At 43.8% G+C, this 17,438-nt stretch overlaps 1 protein-coding gene across 5 annotated transcripts in view; it reads left to right on the forward strand.

The window, feature by feature from the left end:
• Positions 1-17,438, forward strand: part of PTPN3 (protein tyrosine phosphatase non-receptor type 3) — a 524,536-nt gene that overhangs the window by 442,130 nt on the left and 64,968 nt on the right. For all 5 annotated transcript variants that reach the window (XM_083188292.1, XM_083188290.1, XM_083188291.1 and 2 more), the window contains 2 exons: positions 4,791-4,881; positions 11,849-11,910. In XM_083188292.1, coding sequence (XP_083044418.1) covers positions 4,791-4,881; positions 11,849-11,910 — 153 coding nt within the window. The remainder of the gene's footprint in view (positions 1-4,790; positions 4,882-11,848; positions 11,911-17,438) is intronic.

Here is a 17,438-nt window from a genome sequence, read left to right on the forward strand (position 1 = left end):
TGCCACCCCCCTACCCGTGCACCCGTGGAATTCGGCAATTTATATCGCGGGGAAGGGGAGAGCAGGGGCTGTGGCTAAAATGCGGGAGACTTGCCCACCGTCCCAGTATGCATAAAAGATCAGAAGATTTAGCAAAAGATCCATAGGAACTCACATGGGATCTTAAGAGAAATCTTTGGTAAAAATGTGCGCTTGCCTGAAATCTTTTGTCCAGGACAAAAGAATTAAAGGCTAATTTATGTGCACATCTTATGATCGCAGATCTTTCTAGTGTGTGGGCACCTTAACTCTCCCTACATTAGAAACCACACCAGTGCTGTATAACCAGATGTGTTGTAAAAGCCAAAAAAGTGGTGAGGGCAGAGTTTCCACATTCTAAACACTTAATGAAGGTGATACATAAGTTTTATTTGGCAGCAGTGGCAGAACTCTGGGAGGCAATGGAGTCATCTGCCACCGGGCTCCTGTTCCCAAGGGGGCACCTCTCCTCCCCTGCTAAATTAGTTAACCGTCAATATGGCTTTCGTAGCTGAGTTCTGAAATATATGTGTATATTTATGCATATATATATACATCTTGCCTCCAGGCAACCAGGACAAATTTACCCCACTCTTTGACAGTGTCAAAAAGACTGCTCCCCTATTCCCTTTGATCAGTGTGAATAATGGGAACCCCCCCCCCCCCCTCAGTGGGTGCCGGACGGGTTCCCGACATTCGGGATCCCAACAGTCAAATCGCAGACAGCCGGGTGCCCGACAACCACCCACTATTTTCCCTCGTGGGGGTCCACGACCCCCATAGAGGGAGAATAGAATAGGTGGCTTGCGTAGCGAGCCACCGTGCCCGCAGCGTGGCGAGCGCAGCGAGCCCGCAAGGGGCTTTTTTGCGCTCACGATGCTGTCTGACTCCGGACAGTCGGGATAATGACTGTCGGGATCCTGACTGTCGGAGTCACATACCACACCCCCCTCAGTCGATGCACAAATTACACATATAGTGAATACATCTGCTGTACCTGTTGTGTCTTTTGCCTTCTTGAAGGAAGCTACTGACCAACCAATTAAGAATTGTGTGAAATCTGTTTTCTTCCTGAAGGTGCCCGTGCACGTTACAATAATTGTATATGTTTTGGTATTTGTGTGCGATATGTGATTTGAAGCTAGTTCAAGAAGTGTGTGCTGCACATACTTTTTGGGCAGTGCGTGGGAGCACGCACCGCTTTGCACCTGCAAGGCGCACCGTGTATGGGCTGAAAAATAGACCTACTATAGCAGGTTCTTGGCCGCGCAAAGGCGGCAGAAATCTGGCTAAAAGTGAATGACACTAAATTTCTTTAGGAAGTTGCAGATAAGTGCAACACATACCTACTGTACCTAAGGAGTGCAAGTGAAGAAGATGCTGGCATGGCAGCTAAGGCATTGATAGCTTCAATTATAGCAGGGAGTATTTTGTTGTTACGCTCTTGGTCAGCTCATCTAGAATCCAAGTTTTACCTTTTTAATGTATACATATTTTATTTAGAGATGAGTTGAACTGTCTGCTTTCAGCACACAATTGCTGCAGGCACCTGGTGGAAATAGTCTCCCAGAGGTATGCCTTTCAGGTGACATCCCCCACAGCAACGCTTCAATAAGGGCAGAGATGCTCACAAAAAAAGTGGTCTTGTCATAGCCCTAGTTCCCCTTTCTCAAATAGAAAACGCTATTATGCAACACTGTTTTTGAACCCAAACCAATAGGTCTTTTAGACACCCTACTGTCAATAGTCCTGGCTATGGAATCACTGTCACATGAGCAATTTCTAAAAATTTCATGAATAATCATTATAATCAGATGCAAGCACTGCCATGTAGATTTCTGACAGGTTTTTACCAAGGTCATGGCCGTAATGGTGGCGTACCTGCAAACAGGTATTCTTTTTTGGATGATCTGCTCATACTGGCACTCTCTCAGGAAGTGTTGCTCAGTCAGGTGTCTGTTAGAGTGCAGTTCTTTCAATGTCACAGGTGGCTGATAAATTGCACAAAGTCATCCTTGTCCCCAGCAGAAAATGCTTCATCTGGGAACGATGTTAGATTCTCACAAACAAAGGTGGTTTCTGCCATCGGACAGAAAGCACAAGCTAAGAACCAAAATACAGCTGTTACCCTGTTTAAAACTGTCAATATACATGACCAGGCAAGTTCTAAGACTCATAAAACTGGGTCGATTTTGCACAGATCCGGTCAAGTCCGCCCCATTTAGATCTCCAACTAGGTGCAGTTACACTGGATAACAGCCTTAGGAACTGTTGCCAAGCATCAGTCCTTGTTTGCGGGGAGTCACATCATTGTAGTCTCCTTCTCTGGCTGTAGAGACCAGCCAGATTTTGATATGTGCAGCACCTGTTTTTTATCCCAAGCCTCTACAAGACCACTGGGCCAGCATCCTGGGGGTTAATACATCATAGAGGGAGGTAAGCTCTCCCGCCTGCAGCATCTCTCCCCAGATCTGGGCACAACTCCTCTGGAACGCCACTCTGGCCAGCTCCTTCTGCACCCATCTACCACACAGACATGCTGGGCAGCCTTTGTTCTGTCTGCATCATGTGGGAATGCTGGGTATGGTCTTCTTGCACTCCCCTCCTGTCCCCCAGGATCAAATTGTGCAGTGCTAATCCTACCAGCCAGTACGGTCTGTGTAGTTGATACAGTACTCCAATTACTGTTTTCTGCATTGTGTGACATAATAAATATTTTGAACTGAGGTTAATATACAATGCTTGGATGCTTTTCTTGTTAAAAATGTTGTGTCTCTAACTAAGTAGTAGGTAGCACCTCCTTTCCTAAAGCAAGTGAAATTATCCCATTAAGTGCCCATACTAGAGGAGATAAGAGAGTCCCACCATAAATCTGAAGACTGGTGCAGGAATCATTTTTGTTCTGTATGGTTCAGATACTGTATGCTATAAAAGAGGGGGAAATGGAATATGAGTGGGTAGATTAATAAGTGTCTCTAGTAGGAAAACAGGTTGAGAGTAAGAATAGGAAGACATACAACAAGTACAGACAAAAAGTGGGAGTTCTATTTGGAAAATAATACAACAAAACTGTATTCAAAGTGAAATGTAGCTATGCTATCAGTGGAGAAGTGCTGATATGCTATTAAGTCTGGAGAAGTGATAAAATGGCGATAAAGTGAAAGGTGATAATGCACCAGCACCTGCCATGTTGTTACAATTTAGAGCTGATTGTTGGTGCATTATCACCTTCCACTTATCACTTCACCAGGCTTAACCCCTTGAGTGGTGGGTTTTGCTGGGGCAGGACAAATTTACCAGTTCAGGTTAGTCCTGCCCCAGCAAAACCCACCAAATAGTGTAGCCGCGCTCCCACCTGTCTGGGCACCCCCTCACCTCCGCTCCGGCGCTTGTACGCCAGGGCTCCTTTGCCGCTGCCCCAGCCACCAGTCACAACAGTGACCACAGGCGGCAGGCTTGGGGATGTTTGGGGCAGCTCAGGAGGACTCGGGCGCCTGAATTCTGGAGCGCTCAGGAGTTCAGGCGCCCTGAACATCCCGAGCCTGCTGCCTACTCCCTGCAAATAATGATGGTGGAGCAGAGAGATGAGGGAGCAATGGGAGGGAAGGGGAGAGCAGCCACTGGGAGGGTGCCCGGACAGGTGATGTGCCAGTGATGCACAGCTGCAGGCACCACTGGTGCACACCTTGATATTAGTGGTATTCCCAGAAATTTTCCGGGTTAGCCCGCTGCTGTAGCGCAGCTGAGCACAGAAAATTTTCGGGCATATCGTGGTTATTGGTTAAAACATCTGTCCCAGTATTCTTTGTTACAAAGATTCACTAAATCTCTGTTGGTATAGAAGAAATTATGGATCACCAAAAGGTCCATAGCTATTTATTTAAAAACAAACCCAGATTATATCAGCACATATTTTTTATTTTTTTTTGTTCCTGATCAAGTTCCATTGCTCCATTCCTTTCCTAAAACTTGATGTACCTTTAAAAATATCTATTAATTATTGTGAAGAGTAATAGTGGGTATACATAGTAAAATATGCACTATTTGTCTATTGCTTATAGAAGCAAAATCAAGTTGAATAGAAAATTGAATGGGCATCGAATTGTTTTTCTACATTCAATTTGATCCCAATACGCAAGCTCCCATGTAGTGTAAATCAAATAGATAAATAGTCTTGTCAGGCAAAATTATTCAGTACAGATCTGTACTATATAGTCAAATCGAATGTATTTTGCGTATCCTCTGATTCGATCCCAACTAACATATAAGTACCCCCCCCCCATGCAGCTTTCCTGTAATGTTGACCACATTACTGACATTAGATCTTCCTGCCTGCATTGTCTTTTTTTTTCCTTTAAGCTATTGGTGAATGGATTGCCATATCCATATCCATATCCTAACTAATTCTGCAGTATATGATGAACCCCTCATTATTTCATTTATAGCGTTGTCTCCTTTTCATTGCATCCAACATTTTTTTTCCCCTAAAGCAGCAGTATGTCTGGAAAGAATATATATTTAAAATGGGTATGGATCGTTAGGTTGACAGTCAACATGCAGTAGGTCAACACATGAACATGTTGACAGTCTAAAGGTTGACATGAAAAAGGTTGACATTTGTGTTTTTTTTGTTTATGTAGGTCAACATAGACACCACCCTACTGCCTGTAAACCAATAGTGGCTGACCTAATGACTGTGGACCTAACGACTGCATTAAAACTAGGCACATAAGCTCCTGTTTTACCTTCTGTTGCATCTGTCTGTCTTTCAGCAATTGTATCGGAAAAAGCCTGGCCTTGCTATTACTTGTGCGAAGACAGGTGAAAATATGGATAAAAACAGATATAAAGATGTTTTACCTTGTAAGTACATGTATTCTGTTTATCATGTATCTAATTTTAATTCATAATTTCAATATTGTTGCATTATGTTATTCTTAGCAACATTTGCCATGATTAAAAACATGCTAATATTTAGCTACTTGCACACATTTTGATCAGGACCGGCGACTCGTGGAACCCTTTGTCATCCATCAAAGTATTTTACTAACCCATCAGCCTGCCACTACAGGGAGATGTATAGCATTGTATAAAACAAGTGTATGTCAAATTTATTTTGGAGATGAAGACAACTGGATAGAAACTGAATGAAAGCGTACAATTGTTGGGAATGAGCAGCAGGAATGAAATTGTGGTTCTTGCTGTATTTGCACACGTGGAGTTTTCCTTGTAGTAGTTTTGAGCACATATGGGAATGCCTGTAAATTTTTGTTCTACTGGGTAATGAGTAAGTCAATATTGACCAGGACATTTTATTTATCCAATTTTAGACAAAAACAATGAACCCTTTGCATGGCAGAATGGTAAATATAGAGTCACCAAAGTCCAATAGTAAGGGAGGATGCAGCAACCTTTACAAATGGAGAAGCCTCCTGGATCCCAGGAGGTGAAAATCTAGACCGAGGTGGATGACAAGGCAAACTGCTTACTCAGACCGGCCCAGAATCACACAGCATGTCTAAATGCTGGATTGCGATGCAACATCAGGGAGAACAGAGTTTCGGGAGAGCCATCAGGTAAGATGAGATAGGTGAGTGTAGCAGCTGCTACACTCACCTCTCATCTTACCTGACAGCTCTCCCGACACAGGCCCTTATTCTAAATCGGACGGTACGGCCCGCGTGCGGCCGTACCGCCGATGTTTTTATTCTGCACATGCGCAGAGGTCAATCTGCGCATGTGCAGCCCCCTTCGCCGCAGACGGATTTCGTCCGCCGCAAAGGGGGCGTATAGGGGCGTGAGGGGCTTCATACCCTCATTTCCCTATGTGTACGCCCCGCGTTTCATGGGCGTTCCCATGCAAACGCGGGGCGTATGCATGGTAATGAGGGTATGACGCAACTCATGGGGGCGGAAAGCTGACGTCGCCGGATGTCAGCTCTCAGCCCCCATGCAAGCTATCACACGGACGATTGTCCGTGTGGTCTCAGCTTGCGGGAGCTGCTGTGGCGTGCGGACCTGCCTTCGATGGTCGACGACCATCGAATGCAGGGGGCAGCTCCCACCATGGTGGAGGCGTACGCCTCCACCATTTTTATGCGGATCGCCAGCCGTCCGTGTACGGACGGCCGTGGCGATCCGTCTCGTGGGCGGGGATTGGTTTGTGCGGCCGGAGCACCGTGTGCGGCTCCGGCCGCACCAACCAGAATAAGGGCCACAGTGTTCTCCCTGATGGTGCATCGCACGCCAGCGTTTAGACAGTGGGGTTTATTCTGTTTGGTACGGTGGGACCGTATTTCGGGCCGATCGTGTTTTTTTTAATCTGCGCATGCGTAGCTTTCGCAATGCGCATGTGCGGCGTCCTCACAACGCTCACGGACGGGTCTCTCCGTGCGAATAAACCTGTCCGCAATAGCAGGTCATTGTGGGCGTTTTTATGGGAGCGGCCGGAATAATGAGGAAAACTGGGCGTAAACATGGGCGTACACGGGGGTGTGCACACAAAATGCACGGTGCCACAACCGCCTCGATCGGCGAACGCGCCGTGCATTTTGGCACAAAAACAGGCGGACGCCAAAGAGTGCTCATGAGCACTCCTAGAGATACCGCATGAGAGCGGATGCCTGGGTCTGCTAATTAACGCTGATTACTACTCAAACACATACACCTGAATGTAATAAGCAATGCTGCAGGCTATTCAGTGAAAACCATTATTTCACTACCTGCAAGCCACACACATCCCTCACTTCAACATGTAAAGGTTTGTTTAATTTTAGGTAAGATTCATTCTAAGACCTGCTTATATATGTCAAGGTAGTTATTTTATAACCATCTACACCCATTCAGAAAGTGTTTTTGTATACTTTAAAAATCAGGACACTCAATTCACAGAGGTTGACATGTGTCAACTTTTTCACTGTAACACAAACATACCAGTTTTTAATTAGGAAAAAGCCACATAAACCACATCTAAGAGCAACAAGGATGTTTTTGGACTAAATTTCTATTTGCAATGGTGGAGCAATGTCCTAAGGCCATGGCCACTATTTTGCACACAATCTTTATATTTTTGTCCAACAACATACAGTACATTATGCAGTTTCATATCTGCTATGAATTTTATGTAGCACACACTGTGGCCCTTATTCTTATCGGCACGGTACGGCCCGCGTGCGGCCGTACCGCCGATGTTTGTGGTCTGCACATGCGCAGAGGTCATTCTGCGCATGTGCAGCCCCCTTCGCCGCAGACGGATTTCGTCCGCCGCAAAGGGGGCGGATAGGGGCGTGAGAGGCATCATGCCCTCATTTCCCTATGTGTACGCCCCGCGTTTCATGGGCGTTCCCATGCAAACGCGGGGCGTATGCATGGTAATGAGGGCATGACGCCCTCATTACCATGACATGGGGGCGGAAAGCTGACGTCGCCGGATGTCAGCTTTCAGCCCCCATACAAGCTACCACACGGACGATTGTCCGTGTGGTCTTAGCTTGCGGGAGCTGCCGCGGCGTGCGGGCCTGCCTTCGATGGTCGTCGACCATCGAAGGCAGGGGGCAGCTCCCACCATGGTGGAGGCGTAGCCTCCACCATTTTTGAGCGGATCGCCAGCCGTCCGTGTATGGACGGCCGTGGCGATCCGTCTGGTGGGCGGCCCTTGGTTTGTGCGGTCGGAGCCCCGTGTGCGGCTCTGACCGCACCAACCAGAATAAGGGCCTGTATGTAAGATGCCACCAAGCACATTATTGCATTTACATATCTCTAACAAAGGATCCCAACATCTGCCTATCACACTCTAAAGTCTTATTTTGAACAATATTAGAACATGTTTGCATGTGGTGTATGCTCAAATATACGGAAGGTGACGGTGTGAAAACGAACGAGATTCGTCTGTGCACTTTGGCGTACGCTCTGATGTACGCCAGGTATCGGTGGCTAAGAGGGAAATCCGTCCGTACACGGTGGCGTACGCTCAAGTGTACGCCACTCCCCATTGTCAGTGTGATCCTAGGCCAGTCTGGCCGGTCTGACTAAGCAGTTTGCCTTGGTCAAAAGTTTCATGCCATGTGGTAACCAGCCCACACTGTTTTTAATTTGGTATGAGCAAGTATTTGCAGTATCCTGGCTTTTTTGCTGTTTTCATATATTAAATCCTTTTAATGCACCATGAAGTGCACCTTGTCATCCATCTCTGTCTATATATATATATAATCCCAGACAGGGTTGAAATGGGTGGTACGTGTGGATTTTGGTATGGTTGTGTTGGTTTGCTACTAAGCCATTCCCATACTGCACACCAGATTAATTAACTCCTGAGCTGGGAATTCAGGTGCAGTTCTGGAGTTGATTAATAGGGGAAGCTGCCTGTGGCCAGTGTGGGTATTGTGGGCCTTATTCTAGTTCACTTTGACAAAATCCTTCTTAGATGGACAAAACCAGGTGCACTGCAGGTGGGGCAGATGTTACTTGTGCAGAGAGAGTTAGATTTGGGTGGGGTTTTCCTTCAAAGTGAAATCTATATTGCAGTGTAAAAATAAGGCTGCACAGAAACAAAATAACACTCCCAAATCTAATTCTCTCTGCACACATTACATCTGCCCCACCTGCAGTGCACATGGTTTTTTCCATTCAAGAAGGATTTTGTCAGAAATAGTGAACTAGAATAAGGCCCTGTGTGTGTTGAAGAAAACAAGCCAGAGAGCTGTGGCTGCCAGTGTCTGTCTGGGACCTGCTAATACAGTGACTGCCTTGGTCTATGCCTGCCTGTTCTGAAGCTGAAAAGCCGAGACTTTGTGTTCAAATTTAATGGAATAAGTTTACATATTGCTGCTGAAGAAACGCTGGTTTTGTTTTGGACTTAATGTGCTGCTGATAAGCCTACTATTAATTTGCTTATTAATAAAACTCTGTCTTGCTGCAACCTATTTTGTTTGAGCCTACCTGTCGGGGATGGTTGCATGCATGCGAGCTCCCATACACTGGCGCGTCCATCCCCGCCCCCCCCGGAGAAGGGGTGCCTCGGGGACAGGAGGACGAGGGAGGTGGAGACGGAGAGGGTGGAGGAGAGGACCCGACACAGGACACGGCGACTCTCCCCCCCCCCCCGGCCGGGACAGTGCATGGCCCCGGCATGACCACTGAGATGGTAACCTCCATTGGAGGAGGCAGACAGGAGAGATGAGGTCCCGGCTCAAGACGTGGCACAGGACTCAAAAAGAAGGGAAAAGAGTATGGTGGTGGTGGTCAACAGCTGCTGGCACTGGGTTATCAAACCCAAAATAATGGAAAGATAAATACAAGGAGTGTGCCAGCACTGGACTGTGGCAGCACTGGCTGTTCCAATAATTTAGACAAGATGGTTCTCAATAAAAATAGTAATTTAATAACATTAAGATAAAAAAGATAATATATATCTATCACAAGAATAAATGAAAATTGAGCAATATGATATAAAATATCACAGGAATGTTGGGCATTTTGTTGAGGTCTCCATGTTATATGGCTTAGTTAATTGGTGTAGATATGTATATATTACCATCCGTTGTTGTCTTTTGGTACGTTTTATATGTCCAGAGGTAGGTGACAGCAAATGTCCTTGGTTGCCCTATGGTTTCAAGGGCTCAAGCCTCCCTATTAGGCGTTTTCCTCCGTTTGAGCTGGAATAATTAGGAATAATGCAGGTATCCCAAGATAGAAGATCCAGACGGGTCAGGAGTAACAGGACGTCAGTGGGAGAGTGGACTGGTCACACTGGATGGATGGAGAGAGTAGGCAATGATTGAAAAAGCTCAATGAGTTTTTCCGGATGTTATGTGTCCGGCTTACTCAAGAGCAAGTGTGGACTGAGAGCCCAGGGCTCAGTATATATAGCAGTGGTTTAATTGCTCAATTAGGCTCACCTGTGTATTGATGCTCATATCAAACAGAATATATAAAAAGGATTAACAGAACCGTCTTATGGTTTATTTAATAAACTATCTAACAGTCTAGGAGGCAACATAGACTGTCAGTGAATGATTTTTACAGCACAAAATTAGAGGTACAGAATACAAGAAAATTATCGTTTTAAACTACGGATCATGTGACAATGGGCATTATTCAGATAAGCCAAAGCTTTTTTTAAACATTGTACGGGAACACTAGTGTCTTTATCTGTTAGAAAAAATTGTTTGCACAGTATTGCACTATGTTGTTCTCTGCTTCGTTCAATTATGGTACATGGAACTCTATATAAAAGGAGTCTTGATCTTATTGTGGACATCCCCTGTGAAGCCTTTAGGCTGGGATATCGCCAAATAACTTGGGTTAGAACCAGAAACGCATAAAGAGTGGTCAAAGAACCACCTCTCAAGGTACTACACCTGTTAGGGTGCTAGTCCTTGGTGATGGGTTGAAACCTTTTTTGAGGTTAATGCACTAGGAGGTGCCATTCTTATGTTTTATTACAGATCCATTATTTGAGGGACCTTGAGACGTCTCCTCGCTTGAAGAAAAGGCAGCCACCTGAGATGGGAAGGGGGTGTGCAATACCTGGACACTGTTAACATAAAGTACTCTTACCCATCAAAGGGATTAGAGCTATTACCACCACTATTCCGTGATATATATACATCCCCATATTTTATCAACACTCAAGTTACTTGTGTCCATACTTTTTGGGATAGTATTGGCTTTAGATACATTAAGCATGCATTTCTTCAGAAGTGAAAAGAGTTTGTCCCTTCATCCGAACAATTGTGTTTTCCAGGACCTCACTTTAGTACATGGGTCCTCAAACTGCGGCCCTCCAGATGTTGTGAAACTACAAATCCCATCATGCCTTGCCACAGTTTTAACACTCCCTTTTAGCAAAACTGTGGCAAGGCATGCTGGGATTTGTAGTTTCACAACATCTGGAGGGCCGCAGTTTGAGGACCCATGCTTTAGTACATTAAATACTAATGAACACACCACATCAAATAATGATTGGAGTTCTTCTGAGATGTTTGATATTGAAGTAGTTGTACTAGTGTCAGTTAAATGTGCCAGAAGGGTTGTAGAGTGACAAGTAATAAAGTACCAAAACCCTCTTTAAAGATCTTTAAAGATAAAAAAAGTGGTCCTAACAGCCCATTCCAACTTCTATGAGTGAATGGAAAATAGAAGAAAATGCATTCAACAGATCTGAGAGCGATCATTATTATACAGTATCTATCCAAAAAGGAATTACACCCGCTTTTGATTTTGACTGTAGCAAGGTTCGGTCATGCCGCTTACATACTGTCTATTTTCAAATCAATTAATTAAGAAGTCACCCATCCATACCAGAAACATGATCATAAAGTGCCAGAAATATTAAGTGCTCACTCTACTTGAGCAGTGGCCATCTCTGGAAAAGAGATGCCTCAGTGATAGTTTTGCAAGATGGCATGCTTGACTACAATCCATACATTCTCCAGTTTATATTAGTTCAATATAGTATACTCTACTGACTTTCTCTTTGATTTGATTAGTTCCCTACATAGCCACTTATATAAAGGTTTAATATGATGTATTTTGTTGTAAATTATGGATTACTATGATTGTTCTAAAACTGGAATACTGTATGTTTATCTGATTTTCCTTATTATTAAGTATTAATAGTTTACCTTGAGAATTTTTCAAATTTCTTAATGCTGCATTTATTTTTCTATGCAGCTTAATTGGATAGATGATATCTGTCTTGTATATTCTTATTAATTGTTTAATTCTTGAAAGACCTGATAAATGGTCTACATTTCATACAAACGTCATCTTGTGACCAGCAGCATGTCTAGAAAATCATTATTATTATTTTTTTACATTTGATCTGTAGATGATGCAACCCGAGTACTTTTACATGGAAGTGACGACTACATTAATGCAAGCTATGTGAATGTAAGTAAATTAAAGTGCTTGTAAAATGATCCTAAAGGTTTTAAAATATCTGCAAATATAATTCATTTTCATATGTTTCAGTGAAAAATAAATGGCTTCATAAAATATACTTTTGCTGTTTTTTGTTAAATAAATATATTTTACCTGTTGGAAGCATACGGTATATCACATATCACTGTTATAAAGCATGCAATACTCAAGGCGTTTTTTACTACTTTTTATTACTAGAGAAACAGTGATAAAATGCTACTGTAGTCACCTTCCTGGGGTTTTACATCTCTAGGTGTGTGTTGATGGAGGAGAGAGCGTGTCTCAAATCACCCACTGTATAGAGGTTAGATAGCAAGATAGGGGTATTTGCTTTCCGTGTCTCCCACACTTGATTCCCTGGTAGTAAAATACAATTGCATGGACCCAGGAAATGTGTTTTTTAGAGGATGAGTGTACCCTGGAAAGTGTTAAGTGTTATTGACCAACACCTGAAACATCATGTCTACTTACTTGCCTCCAATGTGCAGGACACTTGCAATGTCCTTACCAAAATCCATGACATTCATCTGGAATAAGACACATCACTAGTAACACTCAATGTCGAAGCTCTGTATACTAGTATTAATCATGATCCTGGAATTGCAGCAGTCAGATATTTTCTTCAGGCAGAAGGAATGGATGACTTTAAGGTGTTTTTAATTACTCTCCTCAATTTTCTCCTACATTAAATTCTTCCTTCAAATCCAGGGAATAGCTATGGGCGCACTACATATGCATATATGTTCCTTGGATGGTGGGAGCAAGAATGGGTTTTCACTGAAATCAATGAACAATACACCACACAGATAATATCTTCAGTCTGTTACATTGATTATATTTTTCTAATCTAGCAAGGCACCCAAATGGATCTCCTTGAGTTTATTCAAATTCTAAACTGCAATGAACTGAATCTCAATCTAACACATACTATCAGTAGAGATCTGATTACTTTTCTTAACCTCTACATCAATCGGGCAGAAGACAACACAATTCAAACTAAATTGTACAGAAAAGAAACCCCCACAAACAGTTTGTTACACAAAGATAGTATAGCAGATATTTACTGAGGGCTCAACTGTAATGTATGTACAATATGCACAGAGTGAAAGTTTAGTAGTTAACAATAATTATGGTGTTTATATCTAATCAATTAATAATATAAAGTCACTAGTATTTGTTGCAAAGAATTTATTGTTTGATGCAGTATATATTTCATGTGATGAACTTCAGGTAGATTGGCGTATTAGCACTCTTCGGGACCCTTAGGGGGCATTAGGATTTTTTTTAAGGATCCCTATGACACATAGGTCCCTCGATTGGGACCTATGTTCCCAAACAGGTGACTGCAGCCATCTGTATTGGGTCAATGAGGTTTAAATAAACCACATAGCTTAAAGGGTTAATGTGGGGATAGAAAAGTGCTTGGAGGGATCAAATACAACAATATAAGTCTTTGTCCAGGTTAGTGTCTCAAACCAGGGTTTAATACTCCAAAATGCAGTTTATAAGCAAGTTTCAGCAGTCAGCGGCGTCCCAATGAGTCATGCTGCTTACCCCTTTGATTTCCATAGTGCAGTGGTGATGGCCAAGTCCTGACTAAATGCTGCATGACCAGCCTGGCTCCACAGAGACTGTGGGCGCATTCACTTCCAGATTGCTGCTCTTGCAAGAGCTGAGCACTCACAGCTCCTGTGCGCTTGACTCCAGGCAGGGAGGAGGCTGTGCTCTGATGGGGGGGGGGGGATTTTTGAGGCCCGCCCATTGTTCATGCAACAGTCGGTGGTCCTTGCTGTGTTAATCATAATTTGGAGGAGGGGGCTGGGGATTCATAATAGAAACATTCCCAAACTGTAGTGTTTCTCAATACACTGGCAAATTTTTTGAAGGGGTTTCCAAATGTAATCCAATATTTCCCAATCTGCAGCACATTGGAATAAGAACAGGAGTCTTGGGGAAGTTAACAACCCTGAAAATTGGTCTTTTTAGACACTGGATACTGTATGACATACAGTATTAATTTTTAACAGTACAGATGGTCTATAGTATAAGCTGTATCAAACGTATTTAGATAAGTGGTCAGGAAAAGGTTGAACATATCATAAATACACAAACATAATAGAACTAGTACTGCACTTTCTAAACTCACAATCTTCCACTTCATGGTAAAGCTCCTGTCTCTGCCTCCTGGCAGCTACTCCTTGAGTCCACCCCAAGGTGGCGCCTTGAGTCCTGCTGGAGAAAGTGCGCTATATAAATTCTACTTACTTACTTACTTACTTACTTACTCTCTTGCCCAGTGCAATATTTGATGTCTCAGATCCACACGTACAGTAAATGTGGTAGAAGAAGCTGGTAAACTAGGCATTTGCAGCAGCTCTGCAATGTCCCTTAAACTAGTCAGTTTCAACAGCCCTAGCGCTAGTAGCAGATACAATGGTTATCCAATTTAAAATAAGAACATTAACATAGTCTAACATTCAATGTAGACCATTTTTTTATAAAACAAATTAGAATTAATTTAAACCAGACTGTTTGAATTGCAAAAAGATTCCAAAAATTGCATTTGGATGGCAAAGGGTCAAGGCATTTGCCTAGAGGAGGGGGGTTTCAAGGCAACCAGAAACCCCCCCCCCCCCCCCCTTCATTTGCCTATGCAATAGTTTGAAAAAAATGTTCATTATGTTATGATAAAATCTATGATTAAGTGTAATAAAGACAAATGGCTGTTGTAGTAATTAGTATTAAGCAGTATTTATTGTAAAGTGAATGTAAGTGTTCGGTATAGATATATGTTGCATCCTCATGATTGATAGTAGCTTTCACTGATTTATCTGCACATATTTGGGGGGGGGGGGGGCATTTGATTTTTAATATATATATATATATATATATATATTCTATGCAGAAAAGGAAGAAGAATGATCTATAATATGAGAAACAAAGGTTTGTTAGTCACACTAGGCATGATGTGTACAATTTATATATCTTAGGTTTTACACAATTGTGTGATCACTAACACGGGGTGTGCTACCAATAGACATAATTTGGACATAACAAGAAAAAAAGGGGGAGAAAGTCTATTCTTAGTGCACCAGAAGAAAATGTCTAAAATATAACCTTTTATATTTGTTTAAAAGGTGACATATAAAACCAAAAGACATATGACAACAAGAAAGTGTTTTAAAATGAGGATAAGGCTTCTCACGTAGTAGGACCCCAGTGTCACTGATTCCCTATTCTGATTGGAGTAATTATATATCAGTGGACAAGTCTTTTGTCAAGGTAGGCAGTAGCAGCAAAAGTAATCAGATGTTGTTAATGAGTGAGTCTTAAGGGTGTTAGCGTCAGCAACAGAAATCTTGGGGCCCAGACCGGTGCTCCAGTGATTGTCTTTGTTATTGGTGTTATTCTCTCCAAAAAGGGTACCTGATTCTTCCGTCCATCTATCCCTTCTGCTCCCAAGGTCTTTACTTAAACTAAAGTTACATCATTTTTGATGGGGGTCTGATATCTGTGTTCTAATGGTCTCAGCTATCGATTTGGTGATACTATTCTAGTTACGTTGGTGGTATAGATTCTGTTATGTGCTGGGTCAGCATCGAGTGGTGTGACCATTCTAAATAATTATTGGAAAATAAAGAGTTGTGGATGGCAAGACTGTCAGTCAGAAGGGAATTTAAGCATATATATTCCCCTACTGGCTTAGGGTGCTGTCTACTGATTTAAATATATAGTATACAATAAGAAGGAAAGAAAGAAATCTGTTTAGTTGGACGCACTCCTCATCCACATAGTTTTCAATGACTTAAAAACAAAGTTGTATCGTACCCAGAGGTGTATTCTTTATTAAATTATTACAAATACGGTAACTCTATAGCTAGCAGGCCATCAAATTTATTTATATTTTATAATTTTATTAATTTTACATGACCTGGTAGTCTAATTCCCTGTGACAGGGATTAATGTGGCGAAAATTAAAAAAAGAATGATAGATAGAGAAAAAGAACATTTGAAAGATTAAAATTGGTCTCTGTGGTACTCTTTACCTAGCACGGTGCCCATCGCGGGCATCGCGGCCATCGCATGCACTAAAAAACGGGTGCGACGCAATGCCCGCGATTTCCCATAGGGAACAATGTTAAAAGTGTGATTGGACGCGATTTTAGTGTTCAATGCCTCAATGCCCGCGATTTTTCCATAGGAAACAATGTTAAATGGGCCACGGAGCCCAAATAGTCCCCCTGAAGTCTGAAATGGCCCCCACAATTGTTAACGCCACCCAACGATCAACGTGAACCCGAAGCGTGGCGAGGGGCGGCGGTACGCGTCCTCCGACCTTTTCATACCCCCACTATCCACGTCGGCGTGGAGTTGAGAACAGAATAGTGTGGCGAGCGCAGCGAGCCACTGAGCCCGAAGCGTGGCGAGGGCAGTGGATACCTTCACAGGTAAACGCGTCCCTTCACGGGCTTCACAGGTATCCGCGTCCCCTCGCGGGGCTCGCTGCGCTCGCCACGCTTCGGGCTCGGTGGCTTGCTGCGCTCGCCTCACTATTCTATTCTCAACTCCACGCCGACGTGGATAGTGGGGGTATGAAAAGGTCGGAGGACGCGTACCGCCGCCCCTCGCGGGCTCGCTGCGCTCGCCACGCTTCGGGTTCACGTTGATCGTGGGGTGGCGTTAACAATTGTGGGGGCCATTTCAGACTTCAGGGGACTATTAGGGCTCTGTGGCCCATTTAACATTGTTTCCTATGGAAAAATTGCGGGCATTGAGGCATTGAACACTAAAATCGCGTCCAATCACACTTTTAACATTGATCCCTATGGGAAATCGCGGGCATCGCGTCACACCCGTTTTTTTAGTGCATGCGATGCCCGCGATTTTTTACCCCCGATGACCGCGATGGACATCGTGGGCGCCGTTCTAGGTAAAGAGTACCATCTCTGTAAACAGTTTACCGCCGCCCGCCCTTCAGCCCGCCAGGATCTCCCCCCTCCAGCCGGCCACCGCTGAAGCCCCGCCGCTCAAGCCGCCCACACTAAGTAAGTAACATATTTGCTGAGCACCTGGCAATGGCTACACTGACAACGTAGCCTAAGGTACGTTGTCAGCGTGGCATAGCCAGGCGCCCTGCTAATACATAAGTACCGATATTGCTCCCGGCTTCATCAATTTTCAGTCCAGTCTCAATCCGACTTGACACCAGCACAGTGACTGCCCTCTCCCCAGAGCGCAACACCTCCTTCTTTTCATCCGCAACACCCAGTTTACAGTTATTGTTCCTGACCTAACAACTTTCCAGTCGAATTCCAACTGGAACCAGCAGACACTTGCCCATTGACTGCCCCAATCCCAGAGCACCAGCACTACCCTCTTGTTGTTTCTACCTTGGGATGATGTCAACGATGGATGACTGGGGATTGGTTTGGAAGAAGCATGTGGGTGGATCCAAGATGGCGGCGCCTACAGCAGCGACTGGTGCCCACACCAGCGAC

The sequence above is a fragment of the Crinia signifera genome, chromosome 5 (genome assembly GCF_055691185.1).
Source record: "Crinia signifera chromosome 5, ASM5569118v1, whole genome shotgun sequence".
Lineage (NCBI taxonomy): Eukaryota > Metazoa > Chordata > Amphibia > Anura > Myobatrachidae > Crinia > Crinia signifera.